This window comes from Nanorana parkeri, unplaced genomic scaffold (assembly GCF_000935625.1).
Source record: "Nanorana parkeri isolate BGI_ZX_2015 unplaced genomic scaffold, ASM93562v1 scaffold135, whole genome shotgun sequence".
Taxonomy (NCBI): Eukaryota; Metazoa; Chordata; class Amphibia; order Anura; family Dicroglossidae; genus Nanorana; species Nanorana parkeri.
In genome coordinates this window covers 1,626,779-1,648,753 of record NW_017306403.1, presented here as the reverse complement: position 1 = coordinate 1,648,753, position 21,975 = coordinate 1,626,779, and the positions used below count along the sequence as shown (strand labels likewise).

The 21,975-nt window shown below is 48.1% G+C and overlaps 1 protein-coding gene across 1 annotated transcript in view; it reads right to left on the bottom strand.

Moving 5' to 3' along the window:
• The window catches only part of EEFSEC (eukaryotic elongation factor, selenocysteine-tRNA specific), a 120,924-nt gene that overhangs the window by 35,091 nt on the left and 63,858 nt on the right, over positions 1-21,975 (bottom strand). The window contains exons 5-6 of the mRNA XM_018553924.1: positions 19,455-20,093; positions 10,203-10,359 (exon numbers count right to left, since the gene is read on the bottom strand). Coding sequence (XP_018409426.1) covers positions 10,203-10,359; positions 19,455-20,093 — 796 coding nt within the window. The remainder of the gene's footprint in view (positions 1-10,202; positions 10,360-19,454; positions 20,094-21,975) is intronic.

The window sequence follows — 21,975 nt, the reverse complement described above, 5'->3', positions numbered from 1 at the left end:
CACACAAACAAACGTGGGTGGGGTTAAATTTTTTTTTTTGGGGGGGGGGGGGGGGGCACAACCTCCCGAGCTCTGGTCTTTTTCAAAGTTTTCCATAAAAGAGAAGTGCTAGCAATAAGCAGGGCATCCTAATCTCCAAGGTGGTGGCAGCAAGAGCCTCTAGAGCTCTTGGAACTTGCTAGATGAAAATCCCTGAAAGTGGGCTTGATCCTTTCATCCGATGATGACACACACAACCTGAGAATGTAGTACCGCATCATGGGTGGAAAACAGTTCCAATCTGACAAATGTTTTTTCCCAATCTAGCATGCTTCTTCCTTAGTGCTCAATGGACAGCCTGGGCATTTTCAAAAAACCACAAGCATCAGACAGTGCATATCTAATGTAGCTTGTAGAGTAGGATGGTGTACAGGCGTCCTGCATTCAGTTCCCACCAGGCTTCTCTCTGCAATAAGGTGTATGTGCATCCACAAATTTTCTCCCATAACCTATGCCTAAAATTGCCCTATTTAGTGCTCCAGTGGAAGCACTTTTTTTTTTCTTTTTTAACATATATGTTACATTATATATATATATATATTTATTATTTAAACCAATTCATTTTTGTTTCCCCCTCATACTGCCATTTCTCCGGCTGCTGTAGCTAGAGAAGAAGCTGATGAAGCAGATCTCTGATTCATCAGCTTCTTTGGGGACCCTAGGCGACATTAGGGGTCTAACAGACCCCTGATGTTTCCAAAAAGAGGACCTGTCACATGCCCTTTGCTATTACATAGGGGGCTGTCCGACAAGTGGTGACTGCTATCTTTGCTCAGTTAAAGAGCAACGGCTGCCGACAACTCGTGGACATCCAATACACTTCTGGGTATATCGGATGCCTGGTTCCCCTCTGTGTTCTCTGGTTCCATCCAGCTGCCTCTACTTTCTCTGTGATGCTTTGCTATGCGAGGCTGTCTGTGTGTGAGCAACAGCAAGGACTCTGCAGTGGGTGTGTTTGGGAATCGCTACCCTGTATTACAAACAGGTAAGCACATGGGGTTCTCAGATCACCGGCGACATGGCTGCTCTGGTTCCCAAATGAAACTTGTTTTCTTCTTTTTGCATCTCCACGCTTCATGTTCAGTTCTGATGGGTGTATACCTTTAAATGACTTGTCGGTCTCCATTACCATAATGAATGTAGAAAGGAATAAATGCATTACCGTCACGTTCACATTTGTTTTCAACTCGAACCGTCTGTGCTGTGCGCGCTGGGAAACGCTTTGAGACGCTCTCCGCCGTGAGAATCGGGAGAAACCATTTCCTAAAATTATCTCAATTGCTGTCATTAACACCAAAGTGAAGTATGTGATGTTTTGGAACAATTGTCTGGTGAACAGGAAGTGAGTGCGAGTGAAGGGGAGGAGGAGGGGGGGCTGGACGGGGTCTGAAAACCTGCAGGTGCAGGAAGGAGATCAAGCGCCAGCACAGACCGCACTACACCTGGCAAGGGTCACAACCTCAGCTGCGCCACTGAGGGCCAATGATTGTTCCCACGGGGCCACAGGCCGGCTATGCTACTAATAGTCCCTTCCAAGTCCGAGGCTTTAATATGACTATTTTTCAGCAGTGACAATCAGACGGAGCAGAGGTTAAAGGACTACTCTGGTTAAAAAAAAAAAATTCTCTTAATTTGTAGAGGCAGAACTGCTTAAAATAAACAATAACATAGTAACAATTCTGCACGGACTTTCCAAGCCGGGTGGGGATGTCAATATTGAAATCAGCTGATCTTTTAATACAACCAAAATATTTTCTGAGGGCTCACCCCATTTGAGCGCAGCAGTGTCCGGTCTTTATTTCAGGAGGGGGCGGAGACAAGACCAGTCACCCTTCACAAGGAGAGAGAGCAGCAGTGAGCGGTATTTATCACAGGAAGCTCCAAATTTTGAGCTTGTTAGCAGATCCAGAGCAGGTAAAATAGGGCCTGCTGCAGTTTTTTCACCTGCTCTGGAACTGCACGCTGCGATGTGAACTGGAGCAAAAAATACCATAGGAATACATTGGATGCAGTTTTGATCCAGTCTGCAACTGATCTAAAGGCCTAAACAATCTTATAAGGCATGCACAGGACTGACCACTAGTACCTATTAAACTGTATATAAAGCCAAAACATTTTTCTTTAGTTTTGGATATAGTGTTGAGGGGTTTTAGCCCCGGTCAGGTTATGGTTGCCATCTATGTCCCAGCTAGGCCTCTTCCACATGGCGTGTGCTGCCCTGTACAGCGCGAAGGGCCGCTTTCTGATGTGCCTGGAGCTGCGGGAAGAAGCGTGCGTGCAGCTCATGTAAGTCTATGTACATTCAGGAGCTGTGCACCCTCAAATTACGCTTCCTGCAGCTCTGAGTTTTTACAGCGGCACACAGATGATCTGTGGCTTCGGGCCCTGACATGATAATCCATGTGTGTGCATCATCTTATGTGTGGCTGTGCAAATTCGGATCTGCGAGAAGCAGCGTGTGAGGGTGCACATTACTTGCGTCTCCACAGACTTCCATGAGCTACCCGCACGCTTCTTCGCACAGTCAAAAACTTGAGTTATAACCTGATAAATCCTTTTCCTCAAATCTTCCAGAACGGTTCACTTGAGCTCACCATCCTGGAGGATGAAAAAGGAAAAAGTCCCTTCACGCTGTATCAGGGCAACAAACCATGTGCATGAGGCCCTATGGAGATTCACCCTATTTATCCTGATTAGGGATGCACCGATATCGTTTTTTCGGTATCGAGTACCGATATTTTTTTTCCCGGTACTCGCCGATACCTAATACCAATAGCGGAAGTCCCATTATGGAAGCCAGGCGGCGTGTAATGACTCGCCACCCGGCTTCCCGATTAGCAGGTAAGCCGCCTCCATGCTTCCTCGTCGCCAGGTAACCGGGCGCCGTGTAATGACAGGCTGCCTGGCTTCCTGATTGGTCAAGAAGCTGGCCAATCAGGAAGCCGGGCATCGCGTCATTACAGGGCGCCCGGCTTCCTGATTGGCCAGGAAGCCGGCTCTATGCTCCCTCATTATCAGGTGAAGAGGGAGCATGAAGCCAGCTTTCTGGCCTATCAGGAAGCCGGGCAGCGTTTAATGACTCACTGCCCGGCTTCCTGATACCGGAAGTATCAGGCTAGGCATCGGAGCATTTGGGCGAGTACGGCACCGATACTAGTATCTGTGCATCCCTAGTCCTGATGACCACTTTTCCCGAGATTGGAGCTGAGGGAGAATCCAAAATTTTAATTTGTTGGTTTAATTTGTTTTACGGGTCACTCACCCGCCAATTTCGAGCCACCTTCTCCGCGTCAGCATTAATTCAGCTGCTGACTCCAAGGTCATGCTAGGGTACCATTCTCCCATACGACACAGACTCAGTCTGCAGAGAGAGACAACTGTGTCCTAATGCAAACAGTTACCCAATCTATTTTCCTAAAGGTAATATGATGTGTCCTTATTAAGCTGATAAGCGGGGGGGATACCGCCGACTCCTCGGCTGAAGTTCCTCTTTTACCTCGGGTGCGCAGGGAATATCTCTTCGGTCGGGAAGTCAATACGGTTAAACGTCTGCCGCCAGAAAGGAGCTGCCGTGTGTTGAAGGATGATGTTCATGAGCTGGTTCAACAAGCCTCTAATGAACTTATCTCCCCCTCCATGTCATACTATCTTAAGTCTATAGCGAAGACAATTTGTACAACCGCGATCGCGCCCCCCGAGGAAGTGTTTGATCCCGCCACGGCAATAAAAATTCATCTTACTTATCCCAATCTGCGCGGTACAATAAGGGACCCCGGAAATCCGCCATCTGCCCACAATGCGTATTATAGTGACATAATTTGGCTCGGCGCACATTTGCAATTTAATCATTTGACGCGCGCCCGTCTGCCAGTCTAACTATTTTTAAACCTGGATTACAGGAGTTGTAAAGGATGCATTCATCTGGATATGAAGCTCTTTTTACAAGGGCTATTGTATGCGGGATTGCACGATTAGCCCGACGAGCATCACGCAGGACAGATAAAAAAAAGAAGAGGGGGGGGATTTGATTCGGACAATAGAGAAGGACGACGTTGCGGAGAATCATTTTATCAAGCGAGTCAAGTTCAATTGATTACTGCAATGTGCAGAATTAGTCTGTTAATGTCATTATTTAACAAAAACAGCCGATCCACAGAGCAAATTTTCTATAGTCTTGAATTCAGGGCGTTCTCACCCTTTTTATGATTACAGACCCCCCCAATGGATTGTCCAATATGTCCCCATACCTCTTTAACCAGTCCTACTAGGTACTTCAATGATGCCACAAGATGCCACAATGGCTTAGTGCAGGTATTGTAAGCAAATTAACCGGCATTTGAATTAGCGTAAAAAAATTTTTGGGGGGGATGGAGGGAGGGGAATTTATCAAAACTGGAGCAAGCAGAATCTGGAGCAGTTGCCCATGGCAACCAAACAGCTTCTCTCTTCAGTTTGCCCAGGTAAGATTTGAAAATGAGAGCGAGACGCTGATTGGCTGCATAGCTAATCTGCACCAGATTTGATAAATTCCCCCCTTTGACTTTAACAGTGGCATCACAAGGGTGTGCGGGGGGTGCGGCCCGCACCCAGGTGACACCAAAATGAATGACAGTCATTTTGGTGTCACCCCCTCTAAAAAGTCGGGCACTCTGTCATGGACCCAGAGTCCAACAGTGTCAGAAAAGAGGAGGGGACCCGGCAGCATACTTTATCCCGCCGGGTGAACGTGCCCTCCTATTCTCTGCCGGTAGGCGTCAATTAGACGGCCGCGCATGCTCGATGACGTCACGATCGCGTTAGCGTTGTGATGTCACGCGCATTCGCAATTACTGCATGGCGGGGTGTCACCCGGTATACGCTCCGGGTGACACCCGGTCCCGGGACGCCCCTGGACTTTAAGGGTTAGTTTACACCAGAAACTGCATCACAACTGCGTGCGTCTGCGCAGTTGCATTACGATCAGTTTTTTTCCCCCTGCATGTCCCTGGATGATGCCACAATCAATTGTTGTTGTTGTTTGTTGTATGCAGTCCGTTGCCTTTTAGTGCCTTTGCACTGCGTTTTGATGCGTTCAGTGCAGTTAGATGCAGGTAAAATAGGACAAGCAGTACTTTTTCTGACTGCAGTTGAACGGACTGCAAAGGTGTGAATTAGGCACAAGAAAGCCCATAGGGAAGCATTGGGATGTATTTTAACTGCAGCAGTTGAAATAAACGGACTGCATCACTACTGCATACGGTGTGAACTGGCCCTAATACCCCTCTAAAGTAAACTCTGCATGAAAAAAGTGCGTTCTCCCTGTATAAGCCTCCTTCTTAATAAGGGGAACGTTGATGAGCTACACCTATGTCATGATCTGGTGTAAAAAAAAAAAAAAAAAAGCCAGTTACACGGCTACGGCCTTGGGGGGGCTAAACCGATAAAGACCTCCCGGTGCTGCGGGAGCGCCGGTCATGTGATCTGTTATGTAGGCGATATCTCTGTGCACGTCACAGCTCACAAGACTTCAGAGGCAGTGAGGGCAACAGCGAACCAGGACATAAGATCTCTGTGTCTAGCCTGAGACTAATGGAATATTCCGGAATAGAATGTACTCAGAGAGACTCCACGAGGAGCAGAGCGCGTCACTCATTACTCCGCCATGCGATTTCATTCCGCTGACATGGGTTCCTGTATGGCAATTGTTGCTCAGCGCGGTCATAATCCAGCGTCATCTGCTAAAGGTTCATTGATACTTTCTAGTGCTGTCTAGCTGAGTCACTTCTCAGTTTATGTAACCGGCTATTTTAGGTCGAATGCAATGTTCTTCTGTAATGGATTACTCAACAGGAAGTAACAACTTTATCCTAAACATCTTCAGTTCTGGAGAACAAAAAAAAAAAACTCCCCTTTTACATACATTTCGGTAACTGGTGCAAATCATCACTTTGTGTAATCTGTAGTCTAACCTTGCCAGACTTTCTTTTTCCCCCTTATAAACCGGAATTATAATTATACAATATAGTTTGCAATTGTTATTTTTATTAGTAACAACGTAGGAGATCCAGCCGGCTTCAGCTGTCTCATTGCACTTCCTGCAACAGGGTGACAACGCTAACCGCAGCCTCCTAATGCTGCGGAAGTGTTGTCACCCTATCATGCATGCTCCTGTACTGGAACTACAGCACGGGTAGGCAAATTCTGGCCCTCCAGCTGTGGACAGCTTGGCCTGTGATGGGTAATGGAAAACCAAAAGACCTACTGGCAGGGATTTAGCAGGTTATAAAATTACGTTACAGGTGGGAAAACAAAAACTGCTGTGCTAAGTAGGGATGCACCGGTACGGGTATTTCGCTATCGAGCACCGATATTTTTGTTTCCGGTACTCGCCGATACCTAATACCGATACCGGAAGTCCCATTAAGGAAGCCAGGCGGCGTGTAATGACTCGCCACCCGGCTTCCCGATTAGCAGGGAAGACGTCCCCATGCTTCTCGTCACCATGTGACGAGAAAGCATGGAGCCGGCTTTCTGGCCAATCATGAGGTGACGAGAGAGCATGAAGCCGGCTTCCCGACCAATCAGATCGCCGGGCGCCGAGTCATTACACGGCACCCAGCCGTGACGCGCTGCCCGGCTTCTTGATACAGGAAGTATCGGGCTAGGCATCGGAGTATTTAGGCGAGTACGTCTAGTCGCCACGAATACTCGGCATCGGCACCGATGAAAGGGGAGGAAAGTGCTAGCTGATGTTGGACATCCTCCAGGACATGAATCTATCTCTATCTGACTTGCTGCACATTGTGAGAAGCTCGCAGTGTGCAGTGAAATCAGAGGAAGCCATTTCAGTCCAGGAGGGGAGCCGGTACAACTGTGCAAGGCCGGAGTTCAGCTTTAACCCCGCCAATGACGGTTCAGATACCATGGCCGTCCAGTAGTACCTTCTGATTGACAGTCACCAGCACGCGCCTCTTGAAGGTTGCTCCTAATTCTTCATGGAAGTAATCTGCGCGGCAAGCTTTGCGGGACAGAGGAATCCCATCAGTCGCTTCTAATGAAGTTTAAAAAGAAGAAGAGAAAAAAAAAAGCCACAAACAGGATGCAGGCGCATTAAGAGAAAACATTGATTTGTCCCCCCGTCCGAAAACAAATACACAGCAAAGAAAATCAAACTATAGTCTGACTAAGCTTCCCTAATAGTCTAAACTTCCCCTTTATGACCCCCAAAGACTGCGCGCTACATCCGACACCCCTTCCTCACTGTACCGGAGCGTGCATGCAGCTGCTTCCATGCATAAAATGTGCGAATCACGGCCATGGGGATGAAAAGTGTACAAAAATAGCCGGTGCCCAACTGTGTGCACACAAGGATATCTGAATGTCCTTAGAATACCCAAAGCCATTTTATTGTGGATAGAATAGAGGTGGGGGGGAGGGGGGGTTAACCCTCTTAATGCCGCCGCCATGACTGTTATAGCAGCACTGGCATGTAAACAAACTCCCGGCCCCTAAAGCAGCCGAGTTTCTTTACCTATTTACTCGTTTCTTTACCACTAACACAAGTGATTTGAGTAGCTGCAGAGCCCCCCTTAGATGCCGTCGCCGTAACTATTACAGCAGCACCGTTATGTAAACAAACTACTGGTTAGCAAACGGGCTGGTAGCTTGTTTACCTCTCTGCCGGCTGATCTGAACAACTGTAAAGCAGCGAAACCACTTCTACACTCCTGTGAACTGCGTTCACACCTAGGGTTGCCACCTTTTCTTCAAGCGAAACCCGAACACTCTAGCGACACGCGCTTGGCGTTTGTTTCCCTTTTAACCCCGACTGCCGGCTTTCTAGTAAAAGTGTTTCAGAGCAGCTATACAGCCGCCCTTTCCATGCCGCTGCCGTAACTATTATGGCTGTACCAAGATGTATACAAACTCCTGGCCACTACGGCATCTTAAGAGTTTTTTTGCCTGTGTACTCCCAAATGCCGGTTTTCTAGTACAAGTGATTCGAGCAGCTATACAGCCGCCCCTTTCAATGCCACCGCTGTAACTATTATGGCAGCACCAGCATGTAAACAAAGTGATTCGAGCAGCTATACAGCCGCCCCTTTTAATGTTGCCATCGTACATATTATGGCAGCACCGGCTTTAGCAGCCAGGAGTTTATTTACCTATTACTCCCGTCTGACAGATTTCTAGTAGAAGTGATCGAGCAGCTGTACAGCCGCCCTTTCAATGCTGTCACCGTACCTATTATGGCAGCACCAGCATGTACACAGAGTGTTTCAAAGCAGCTACACAGCCGCCCCTTTCAATGCCACCGCTGTAACTATTATGGCAGCATCAGCACCTGCTTCAGCAGTCAGGAGTTTATTTACCTATTACTCCCGACTGCCGGCTTTCTAGTAGAAGTGATTCGAGCAGCTACACAGCCGCCCTCTAAATACCGCCGCCGTAACTATTATGGCAGCATGTAAACAAACTCCTTAAAGAGAACCTGTCACGGGCACTATCCTATGACATGGGGGACATATTGCCCCCTTGTGAGAGCAATACATTTAAGAGAAAACAATGTTTAAAAAATTAAAGATTGATAAAATATATTTTTTTTTAAACTTATCATGCGATTTAAAAATATAAATATAAATATATACACCAATATTTGGGTTTTTAAGTGTGTTTTCATGTAAAAAATGCTTCTTGTAGTATTTACAAACGTTGAAAAAATTTCGGCAAAGGTTAAAGCAGATCCTTACCTCCTTCTCTTCTGTAGATGTCGACATAAGCCATTCTAGTGATTGGTTCTGCCTACAATAGTCACATGATCAGTCCCTGTGCTATAATAGGACACCATGGACATCCCTTTAGAGAAGCAGCACTCTAAACAAAAGTCACATGGTCACTGCAGTAATCCTAAGAACACTTCTGGGGATACCTGAAATTTGCCTTCAAGCTCTATACAGCTGAAGGGGGGGAAAGCAGGGGGCCAACCGCATGAGAAGGGGGATAAGACCTGCAGAAAATTCCAGTCCACGGTTCCAGTAGCTTGTCAATCTATAACAGGCTACAACTAGTCCCGCCCACTGCTTTTCTAGATTGACAGCCCTTCCTCTGTTGCTGAAACCCTCCCACTGTAAGCCGCAGTGTCTGGGAGGGGGAGCGCGTGAGACACAAATGGAGGAGGACCTGGCTCAGTCAGGGAAGGTAATTTATTAGTTTATTTTAGGCTGAGAAAAGCCCAAATGCAATGTTCTTTATCAGATTACTCAACAGGAAGTAAATATGTCACCAGTGACAACTTTATCTTAAATATCTTCAGCTCTGGAAAAAACAAACAAACTCCCCTTTACATACATTTTGGTAAATCATTCTTCTGTGTAACTCTGTAGTGTAATCTTGATAAGTCCTTTTTTCGGTTTGAGTCTATAAAGCCAAATATTAAAACGCCTTTAGTAGCTCCCTTCGCACATATACAGTATCGTTTGCCGTGTTATGTTTATTTGCTGCTAGTAACAATGTAGTAAATATCAAGAGATCCTCCCAGTTACAACTCAGCTCATCTCATTGCACTTCCTGTAACAGGGTGACAATGCTAAAAACAGCCTCCTCATGCTGTGGCAGTGTTGTCACCGTGCCATGCATGCTGCTTTATTGGAAGTATGGGATGCCATGTCAACAAGGCCCCATTGGCAGCCCTACAGGGCCATATGTGCACTAGAGGATGAGCTGTATAAGAGGACGGGGTTCAATGCTTGTCAATCAACACCTGTCACACCGCGACCCCGCCCACTGCTTTCTAGATTGATAGCCTCTGTCGCTGACAACCCTCCCACTGTGATCTTCCAGCGCTACAAGCAGGATCACGCCATTCACCCTCCCCTTCCTGCCCTCTTGCCTAATGGAAGGCGTTCTGTGAATGGACGGGGGAGATCCTGTCATTCATCCCTCCCTCTGTTGACAGAACGCCTTGCATGCTGGGAAAATAATCCTAGGGGCTTTGTGAATGGACGAGGGGACAGGGAAGTGGGGGGCGAACGGTGCAAACCTTCACAGTCGCAGCGCTGGAACATTAGCACCGTGGAGGGTATCCGGCATCACCGACACACTTCTATACATTGTAACGCGGCTTCTGTATGAACAACAAAAACTTTTCACTAGACTTCGGCTTTGATTAACATGTTTGTACTCACTGGGGATTCTGATTTTGAACTTCCCGCTCTGTCCGAAGCTCCCTTCGATCACCCCGTCCTCTCCGGTGGACAGCTTGACCTTCAGCCCCACAAACAGCTGCATGTTCGTCTCCTTTTTGAAGAGCGAGCGTCCAATCACGCTGTAATCGTCATTCACCTGTAAGAGGGAGGACACCTCGCGTCAGACATTTAAAGGGGGAGGACACAAAAACAACATCTACAACGTAGAGGCTGGTCACACACGTCCCAATCTGATTGTATATCATCGTACAATCTTTGTTACATTTACCAAAACTATATAATGTGAAGTCCTTCCTAAACTATTCAATATGTAACCCAATCAGAAGGGCCCTTGCACTATTTATTTGCTGGGATTTATAGGAGATTGTACAACCCAGGCCCAATTTACATTCGCCTAATAAAATGAATCCTGGGATTGGGCAACAGACCGGTCCCAGCAGCCTCTCTCTCTGCTCTGGCAATGGCATGTCCCTTGGCGTTCTCATGTCCAATATACTGAATTACTTATTAAAGGAGAACTATGAGGTGAGTGCTTTTTACTCAGCATCATAGTTCTAGCCGACCTGTGACAATGAGACTGGTCACAGGTCGGCTCAGTAGATCGGGAGGTGAGCGAACACATACCGGCGTTCGCTCACCTCTCGATCCTGTCACGGCTCTCTGCCGTGACAGGGGAGGGGCTGGATTCCCCCCTCCCCGATCCACCAGCGCTGACTGGCTGAAAGGACGGGGGAGGGGGTGGGTACCGCTGGCTCTGCCTCTAGATAGGCAGAGCCAGCTGTCACTCACGCAGCTGGGCGGATCCCGGCACAATTGTCGGGATCCGCTTCAGCTGCGGTGTCTCAGTATACCGCGAGCTTAGGGTGACGGGAGGACGCTAGTTTGTGTCCTCCCGTTACCCTGAGAACTATGGGGAAAAGCCTTAACCCCATATTTCTCCTTTAACCTTTGCAGTGGGATTGCTGCTGCCGCACTGCAAGGGTTAACTGCTTGCTTTGGTCTAGGGAGCAAAATAAAGTTATACTCACCTGATCCTCCGAGCCAGCCGGCGGTGACTGCGCTCCCTCTTGCCTGTCTCCTGGTATGGTATGTCCTTTGGCGCCCTCACGACCTATAAACAGTGGGGGGGATTTGTCAACAGTGGAGCAGACGCCAATGGCAACCAATCAGCTTTTCTCTTCAGTTTGCTCAGGTAAGATTTGAAAATGAGACAGAGAAGCTGATTGGTTGCCGTGCAAATCTGCTCCAGTTTTGATAAATTCCCCCCAATGTATAGAATGTGCTCATTTACGGGACCAGGGCGAAGGGGGAGAGAGGCTGCAGAGACCGGTCCAGCAGCCAACTCCGTCCGAGGTTCAGGTGAGTATTTCTTTGTTATGTTAGACTCTAGACCAGGGGTAGCCAAACTCCGGCCCTCCAGCTGTGGTGAAACTACAAATCCCATGAGGCATCTCTCTCCTGGAGTCATGTCTGTGGCTGTGAGAATCTTGCAATGCCTCACGGGATTTGTAGTTCCACCACAGCTGGAGGGCCGGAGTTTGGCGACCCTTGCTCTAGACCAAAACGAGCACTTAACCTTTCCCCATTTCTTTTCCTGGTGTCACCGGGACAGGAAGTAAGGACAAATCTTCCTAACGGGGTCATGGACAGGTATATACAAACCCGACAGGGTTCTAATCCTTCTCTGCTTTATCCAAGACCAAAACAAAACATAAAATTTGCCTCCAAGGAATAAGACGAGTGCGGTCATTTATTCCACACGCATGCAAAGAATGTCGGCGGAAATAATAAAACCTAATTTTGGACGAATTAAATAAATATTTTAAAAAAATGAAATAACATTTTAAAAAGTTATAAAAAAAAGGGAACGGACTGATTTTAGAGACATTTCTATGACGGCGATTGGTTTCGGGTCCCTCGGAAAAGATCGGCGTGCAAAACCCCAACACGCATCTGCAATATATTATTTGGAAAACCCCTCGTCGGTGACAACATGAAGAAAGAACGTAAAAGCCGCTCAGGATCCCAGACAATGGAAAAGCATCCCACAGCCCCGCGGTGCAGCCCCCACGTCCACAATCCCGGAACGTCCCACGAAAAGTCCCCCCGAACGGCACAGGTGTTCCTGATTCAGAAACTTGGCGGAATTCTCTCCTTTTTGGTTGCATAGAGGGAATTTTTTGCTCGGCTATTTTTAATCTTGGCACAATCGACGCCGTACCCGCAGTGTTTGTTTAAGAGAATTTCTTGACGATTCCCCCCCTTCATTTTCAGATTTGGATGACATTTTAGATATCTATATATATATACATACATACATACATACATACACACACATATACTGTATATATATATATCTCTCGCAAGAGCGGTATATAGTGGGGCAAATGTCCTGTGTGCTGAATAATGGGGGCCAACCAATACCCTAAAACAGGGGTGGGCAACTCCGGCCCTCCAGCTGTAGTGGAACCACAAGTCCCATGAGGCATAGCAAGACTGACAGTTATAGGCATGACTCCCAGAGGCAATGGCATGCTGGGAGTTGTAGTTAAAGCACAGCTGGAGGGCAAGGGACTTGCCCACCTCTGCCCTAAAATATAGAAATCAAACTATTAAAGTCTTATAAGTTTTACCCTAATTGCCAAAAGTTATTTTTAATCTTTTTACATCTAAAGCTTCTAATAGAATAATACCTATTGATCCTTGCAATGGGGGCCCTTGTCTAGGCACTTCATGTTACAGGGTGTCCCTGCCTTCCAACTGCACACCTGCGTGGTCACCCTGTCACACGGCTTCCAAGTTCCAAAATTATGTCGAACGTTAGGGGATGGACCCAGCGGTTATCAGTTCATTGGAAACAAAAAAGACTTAAAAAGTCCAATTTTCTCACGTTTGGCAGCTCTCCCTTTACAAAAAAGGGGGGGGGGGGGGGTGCTGCCAGTGTAGGGGTTCACCCTGCTTCAGAAATCCACAAGTAGAGAAGAGGGCACCAAACCAATGTCTCAGGTGTCCAAAAATGTATTTTAGTAACCCATTTATATCACAGGCCACAGAAAGCAGCTAACACGTTTCGGGTGCCAAACGACCCCTTCATCAGGGCTTTGGCAACAGTCTCAAAGAACTTGGGTTCCAAGCCTGGGTGGTTAAAAGGAAAGCTTGGAGTCAGCCGAGTTAGGCAGCTGTGCAGCATTTCACACGGCGACCATCTTAACAAACACCTTCAGGCCATGAAAAGTGGCAAACGGCAGCTGGGCCTATAAGCAATCGATAATACGAAATCACCTGCACTCCATACAGCGTGTAGACCTGGAGTAAGAGGTTGGTGCTTGAAGTGACAACACTGGTGGCGCCGTGTCAGATACAGTCGATAATAGAAGTCACCAGCACTCGATGATAAGTGCAAGAAGTAAAGCACTTTTTATTCAATCGTCACATGCGGCAAACACACGTTTGACGCATGTGACGATTGAATAAAAAGTGCTTTACTTCTTGCACTTATCATCGAGTGCTGGTGACTTCTATTATGGGCCTCTAAGCAGACTCCTTGGCTGCTATAGTCACTATTTAGCCAACAATTTTCTGCCCGGCTCCTTCGATTGGCTGATCAAAGGATGTCAGGTGGGAGGGTGCTGACTGGGCCACCCACTGAATGAATTTCTTGATGAACCAGACAAAATTTGCCCAGTGTATGGCCACCGAGAGCTGATTACTGAGTGCACTAGGTCTCACTCTGGTCTGCGCAATCATACAAGACCCCCTGTCCCGGGAAAGTTGAGGTAGGACTATGAAAATTGAGGTTGTCAGTCTTAAGTCTATTTCTGTGACTTCGGCTGGGCCCTGTAAAGCCCTCCGTGGCACATGCAAGCTCAGCCTCTCCTACCCATGCTGCGCTGTCTTGTCGAGTTCCCATGAACTGGTCAGGCGTGTATATTCTGCCAAAACAAAAAGGTTGAAAGTTGAAACGATATTAACAGGCGATTGTGCAATAAAAAAAAAAGTACGTCTCTACACATGCACTGAGAGCTCATAAATATGTTAGGTCAACACGATGGAAGCTTTTATTCCCAGCCGGTGACTCTTTACAACCTCGTGAGCACAACACGGCTCCTTCCCGCACCGTCCGGACTGCACTTAGCGTGTCTGCGCCGCTCAGCCAAAACCAAACAAAGCCGGGCAGACATCAAAGCAAGCCAATATATTTACACTGGCGTCTGTGTGGGCCCGCGCAGGTAACAGCGGGCACCTCAGGTACGGCGACGCAGAAGCTTCCGAGAGGGTTCGACAGGAACAATGCTGACGGCGACAAAACACTGGCAGAGCGACAGATACGAATCGCAGGGAGGGAAAGGAGGGATGGGAGGAACGATGCGGAGTTATACTAGATTTTATTTCATTGAATGTTCTTCATAAGGAAATAAAAGGTCATCAGACCCAAAGCAGAGAGGAAGAAAGAGACTGCACAAGTCAGCAACAGTGAGCTGCCTTAGATGACATGCATCCTGTCCATTCTGAGTTAATTGCTCAAGGCAAATCAGTGAAATGTTATACAATTATGTGAAGAAAAGTTAGTTTATAATTTTATTCTACATAACTTGCCACAAGTGTGTATTGTGCCGGTCTCAGCATCAAGTTCCTTGGTCTGTACACTTACTGTGTCTATTATGAGATACTCCCGCCATCCCTGTGCTGAGTTCTCAGGTCTGTAAACCCGCTGTGCCCATTATGAGGGGCTCCCACCAGCCCTGTGCTGAGTTCTCAGGTCTGTACACCCGCTGTGCCCATTGTGAGGGATTCCCATCATCCCTGCACCGAGTTCCCAGGTCTGTACATTTCCTGTGCCCATTATCAGGGGCTCCCACCATCCCTGTGCTGAGTTCTCAGGTCTGTACACCCGCTGTGCCCATTATGAGGGGCTCCCACCAGCCCTGTGCTGAGTTCTCTGGTCTGTACACCCGCTGTGCCCATTATGAGGGGCTCCCACCAGCCCTGTGCTGAGTTCTCTGGTCTGTACACCCGCTGTGCCCATTATGAGGGGCTCCCACCATCCCTGTGCTGAGTTCCCGGGTCTGTACACCTGCTGTGCCCATTATGAGGGCCTCCCACTATCCCTGCTAGATTTAATATTTATTTTATATTGTAGAGAATGTAACAGAAGAAGGGGGAACACACAGTGGTGGTTGAGAGCCCCAAAACAGTAACGGAGTCAGTAACTATAGTAGAGTTGCCATGTCCGCACATAAGAAGCCAGGAGGTCAATCAGCCCACCAGACTCCACTTCTACTCAAAATATAATTTTTGGGTGCACTATCCCTTCAAAAATAAAATAAAGGTGTTTTGTATTTATAAAGTCTTTTCTATCTTTGGCAAAACAAGAAATGTGTCATTATCAGGGCCTGCTCCATCTCCCCCCATCTCTCCAATGCCGCCATTCTCTTGTTTTTAATCTCTGCAGCCACTCGGCGTCTCCCGGTATCAATTACTGTTTGTTCTTGCAGAAAGTGAGTGCCGCTAAGGTGAGAAACCCAAATAAGAGATAACTGTGCCGCATTCCATGACATGCTCCGGCGAAATGACGGCAAGAGGCCCAAATAATAACATCTGATGGCGCAACAGAATGGAAACACAGAACAAAAACTCAGCGAGCGCTATCGACGGCGCATCACCGACACACGCCGCTGGCTGACTAGAGCAGGCGGGTTAACCTGAGGCCTCCTGGATGCAGGAGAACTAGCAGTCCCAGGATGCCTCACCGGGGATGCTTAAACTAGACTGAAATTTGGCTATTTCCTATATGAAAACAGTAAACGTGTGCGTGTTTGTTGAACATGATGAATACGAAAGTGCGCGTGCGAATGTCATTACAAAGAGCATTTTCAACCTTTTTTTTAAATCTACAGTGTCCATAAAAATCATACCTGGCGATCCTGCCATGAGAGTCCCTTTTCAGGCACTTCCTGTTAGAGGGTGACAACATTCTGTCCGTTTCCTGACTTTTCTCCTATGTTGTCACCCTTCCACTCCATTTCAGCACACATCACGCAGGCATCAGCCACTGTTGTCACCATCAGGAAACCCGCCCTTAGAAATGCCGCGCAGCCATCGCTGGAGTGCCTGTAGACAGGAAGTGTCTGCAGGCGATCAGCAGAAGTAACAAGGGATGAACAGAAGAAGCAAAAACATGAATTTATATGAAAAATGGCAATGGTTTACGATACGCGATAGAGCACAGAGCTGTTGTACTTACCTCATCCCGGCTCCGCACTTCCCTTCTGGCATCCTCGCATCTAATGCAAGTCAATGGACCTGCATAAGATGTGACGGCAGCAGCGGTACGTAGAAAAGGCTGTGGAGACCGGTCTAGCAGCCGATGATCAAGTAAAAACAGCTTTAATAGTGTCCCCTAGACAAAACGTGTGCTTAACCCTTGCCGTGCAAATGTAGCTCCACCGCAAGGGTTAGGCCTCATTCACACGGGAAAATGCCGGCATGTACAGCTCCGTGTTGCGTGCACGGCCGCATCGGGCAGCTCCCAGGAAGGACGGGTGCTGCGTGTGATTAGTACGCAGCCCCTGTCCTTCTCTATGGGAGTAGGCGGCCGTACGCCACTGCAATGGTAAGTTTTTTTGCCCGCAGTTCTTCTTTAAAAAATGTCAGACTAATTAAAAGGAACGTGAGCGCCTCAGACAGGTCGTGGCCCCCGGGTTGTTTGGATGTTTATTCTCTGTGTATACACTTAGGTAATGTTTTTTCTTGAAATTCTTTCTGTTATGTTTGCAGTTTCGTCGCAGTTCCACGTTTCCGCAAGCTAAGGTAAACTATGAGATGAGAGCCAAATGAATCACGTCTAATAGAAGTAAAAAGGAAACTTTTACGAGAGTAAACCTCGTAAACCTCTTCGTGTCCCGCCGCGTCTGCCAGCATAGGTTGCAGAGTCCCCGTCGCTGTTCCAGGCACAGGTTCACACAGGCCACGGATGGAGAAGTGCACTGGGCTCCGGCTTACTTACACCTGGCTCTCATATGCTCCCCTGGTGGGCCCGGCAATAAAAGCCAATGGCCCGGCGCAGTCTGAACACTGCATGTGAGGCTGAGGCGAAGAAAGGAGAACACACGGATCTGTACTGAGATGTTTGGCGCTGCACACGCTACAGGACGTGGACGTGGCTCAGCAGCAGTATATAAAAAAAGGGTCCCTGGATGACCCATTCTAATGATTAAGCTCATGTAAACCGCAGAAACAAAAATGCAATGTAGTACAACTTACCAGTTCTTAGAATTGGTGGCTGCATTAGTTTCCTTTTTTAACTTTTTTTTTCCCCTTTAAGGTCGCCTGCTGATCCTGCCAGTAACACACTTCCTGTCCTGTACTGCATCTATGGAGGAGGAGCGTTGTCCCCCTAGGCTGCTCTCCTGATTTGGACTTCAGACACCTACCCCCGTTATCTATTGGTACAGCAGGTGACAACGATCACTGACCATACTGTATCTATGGAGGAACAATGTTGTCACCCTAGGCTGCCCTCCTAATTAGGACTACAAACACCTCCGCCCTGTCCTCCACTGGCACAGCATGTGACAATAATCACTCACCATGTTGTATATATTTGAGGAGCAGCGTTGTCACCCTAGATTGCTCTCCTGATTTGGATTTCAAACACCTACCTCTCTGATCTCCATTGGTACAGGTGGTGACAACGATCACTGACCATACTGTATCTACGTAGGAGGAGTATTCTCACCTTAGACTGCTCTACTGATTTGGGCTTCAAAGACCTGACCTTGGTGACCATTGTCACCGAGGCAAAAAGCCAACATTTTACAGTTGTCACTAGAACAAGGAGGTGAGGACAAATCTTCTAATAGGGACACCTATTCCATTACAATTGTCTGAGTGTTGTAGAGATTTCCTCTTGCTTCCTTTTGAGCCACCAGGACAGGAAGTGAAGGGAAATCTCACCCAACAGCAAACAAAAAAGAGGCTTTAACCCTTCACTACTCTAAAACAAAACAGGTTTGGCCATGCATACACTTTGCCATGACTCCAGTTTTGTTCCATACCTACCCGTTTATCGGAAGCTACAATTGTTTATGTCTTAGCAGGGGCGTCCCGAGGCCGGGTGTCACTCTGCCGTGTCATCGCGCGCGTGCGGCCATCTGATTGACGCCTGCTGGCGGCTATCTTGGTGATGGATGCTTGCAGAGAGAGGAGGGGACGTTCACCCGGCGGGATGAGGTATGCCGCCGGGTCCCCTCCTCTCTCCTGACACGGTTGGGCTCTTGGTCCATGACCGAGTGCCTGACTTTTTAGAGGGGATGACACCAAAGTGCCTGTCAGTCATTTTGGTGTCACCCCTGCAATGGTACAAAACAAAAAGAATCCCCAGCACACCTGCTAGCTGGCCTGCAACAAAACAAAATACCCTGTCTAACCGTATACGTTAAGGCCTTGTTCACACCAAATGCTATGCAGATCCGGTCAGGTTTCTGCACACGCACGCTAGTCTTTTTGATGCGTTTTTGGCTAAAAATAAATACATTTTTAGTTTAACATGGGCTTCCAGTGCGTTCCAGGCATTAGCATGCGTTTTTGATGCGTTTGCGGATCCAGAGCAGTTTTTTTTTTACCTTCTCTGGATCTGCACGCTGCGAAGTGAACTGGAGCTAAAAATACCATAGGAATACATTGGACGCAGTTTTGATCCGGTCTGCACCTGCTCTGCTCTGGATCTGCTCCGCGCTTGGTGTGAACTAGCCCTAAAAGCAGAGGTTTTAGTTGCACAAACCTTTGGCCAAAAATATGTAGAAGCCACACTGCCACCGTCAAGGCACCTCTGTAAAGTGTGGTCCTAACTCTATTTATATGAGTCTCCTAGTGGGAGCATATTGATGCAGTTGATAAATTGAATGCAGGTGTGCCAGGAGGTAAGCCTACTCCTCCTCACAAGGTGCAGGGACGCACTGGAGGCCCAGCAACCACAGATGCATGCTGGGATCCCCAATGCGTCACTACATCCAAGATAGTCAAACTAGAAAAAGGTGGTAACCGCAAACATTTATAACCAGCCGTTATAAATGTATGCGGTTACCATCTTTTTCTACCCCTGCAATGGTGTCACCCAGGTGCGGGCCGCACCCCCCCTTGTGACGCCACTGAGTCTTAGATAAATGACCTGTAAAGGAAAACATAGTGAGGATTGATGGATCCTGAGATAGAATGACAAACAGCCCTTACCCTCTCGACTTGCCCTTCCTTGTGCTTCATTTTGAAGACCTTCAGCTTGGGAAGTAAGGTCTCAGCATAATTTTTGTCTTCCGCCCCCTCCAGAAGCACCCCGTGGAAAGCTAGCCTACACGTGTTGGAATGAATGTCAGTGTCCAGCTTCGAGCCAATGACAAGGCACAACTTGGGACACGTGACTGGCTTCTCAAACTCCAAGAGGGCCCACTGCTGCTTGGGATGGAGATCAGACCCATGTTGGTCATCCGCCTTGTCCTGCTCTGAAGCTGTGGAATCCTTGGTGAGGTAGCTCTCCTGGTACGAGTACTCTTTCCCAAAGTCAAAACCGTCCGTGGGTTCTTCTTGGTTGAGGTGAGGAGGAAGACTGAAAAACATCACCTTCCCCATGACGGTTTCATGGCCGACCGTGATGTGGAACTTGGCTTTGGTGCTGAGCGATCCCTTGAAGTACGATATCTTATTCACGGATATGATGGCGGCGTGGATGGTGTGCAAGGACTCCGGGGTGCAGACAAGTCCTCTTTCCAGCAGCTTGGGATCGAACTGAGTGACGCAGATGCCCAGCCGGTCCCCTTGCATGGCGCTGTTTACCGGGCGGTGAAACATCTGCATGCTCTTCACTTTTTTGGTCACCTGTAAGAAGAAAACAGAATCTGAATAAGAAGTTCTACGATGAAAAATCAAAGGCAAGACTGCTTTGTTTTGGGTGGAGCGGGGGGAATTTGACACCAAGCTGGCCCCCTTGGAGAGATGACCTCCGAGAACTGGAGTGGCCATCAGAACCTGGCTACTTTGTGGCTGAGAACATTACCCTAACGGCCTAACCCATTAAAGTCTTCATTTTTTCCAAGAGAACCAGTCAGAATTTTCTGAAGATACATCCACCAAGGCGGTCAACCTTCTCCATGCTTTACTACTTAGCTAGTCACCTACCCAGTAGTTAGTAGAAGTAGTGTCGGAGGCCCGATGCAGACCTCAACGATCCGGGACGCCCGTCCCGGGATCGCACGGTACTGCACAATTGGAGACAGCGATTTCCGCGCAGCCCCATTGATTTACAGCCCTCATTCACTCGAGAAACGGGGCGGCCCGTATAGATCCGTGTATGGCCATATCAGGCTGCTCCCGGGAAGGACAGGTGCTGTGTATGATTACACTCCTTCTCTATGGGAGTATGCGGGCGTACGCCGCCCTATCCTCACCTGAACTGCCCGTCCGTATGCGTGCGGGTGTCCGTACTCGTACACTGACAGGATGGATCCCGTCTTCAACTGAGCAGGCACACCCACACCTGTACGGACGGGCAGTTCGGGTGAGGATAGGGCGGCGTATGGCCACATACTCACATAGAGAAGGACAGGCTGCTGCGTGTAACCACACGCAGCACTTGTCCTTCCCTGGAGCTGCCCGATACGGCCCTGCACACAGCATGGATTTGTACGGGCCGACCGTTTCTCGTGTGAATGAGGGCCAATGGGGTATCTGCACGGCAATTGCAGAAAAAAAGGTCCATGTACCTGATATGCACATCATTGTGAGGAAGGGTAAAAAATGGACTGCTCAAGAAGCCAACAATGGCAACCCCATACCTCTTCTCTGACAGGTTCCCTTTTAGATTTGGAGTGGTGAGCTGTTAGAACCTCTGCCGGATTTTAATGCTCTATTTGTTCCTTTTGGGGGAGATTTACCCTCGCTTCCTGTCTCAAGAGAAATCCAGGGTGTGACCGGGACAGGAAGTGTGGGGAAATCTCTTCAGCAGAGACAGACACTAATAATAAAAACAACTGAATATTAGGGCTGCAACAACTAATTGATTATAATCGATAATGAGAATAGTTGGCAACCCTGTCCTTCTCTATGGGACTACGTGGCCGTACGCCCCCCTACGCTCACCTCAAATGCAGGTCCGTAGGGGTGCGTGTTTCCTGGCTCGGACGCAGACAGGATCCATCCTGTTAGCGTACGAGTACGCTCACCCACACCCCTACGGACGTGCAAGGCGGGTAAGCGTAGGGGGGTGTACGACCACGTAGTCCTATAGAGAAGGACGGGGGCTGCGTACTAATCACACGCAACACCTGTCCTTCCCGGGAGCTGCCCGATACGGCCCTGCACGCAGCACGGAGCTGTACGTTGCGGGCCGATTACAGTGTGAATGAGGCCTAAAATCAACACAGCACACCGGCACGCCTATGATTGTACAGTGCACCATGCGCTAAACAAAAGGGACCTCGCACATTTATGCGCAATGCTATGGTGTCAACAGACCCTTATTGTCATTCAGTTCAGGTTTACATCGAATGTTTGCTATTTAATTTGTTTTTCAGATACTTAGCTGCCACAAGCGGAGCAGTGACCACTTGATATTCCCCATCGCGACGCACGTATGCGGCGGTTATAGCCCTCCATATTGTAAGCGTAAAGGTCTGCAGTATTTCTGACATCATAATGGGGTCGTGTCCCGCGGCCATTTCAGATATAAATACAGCTAAGTGCCATTTGTCTCCCAGCAAAT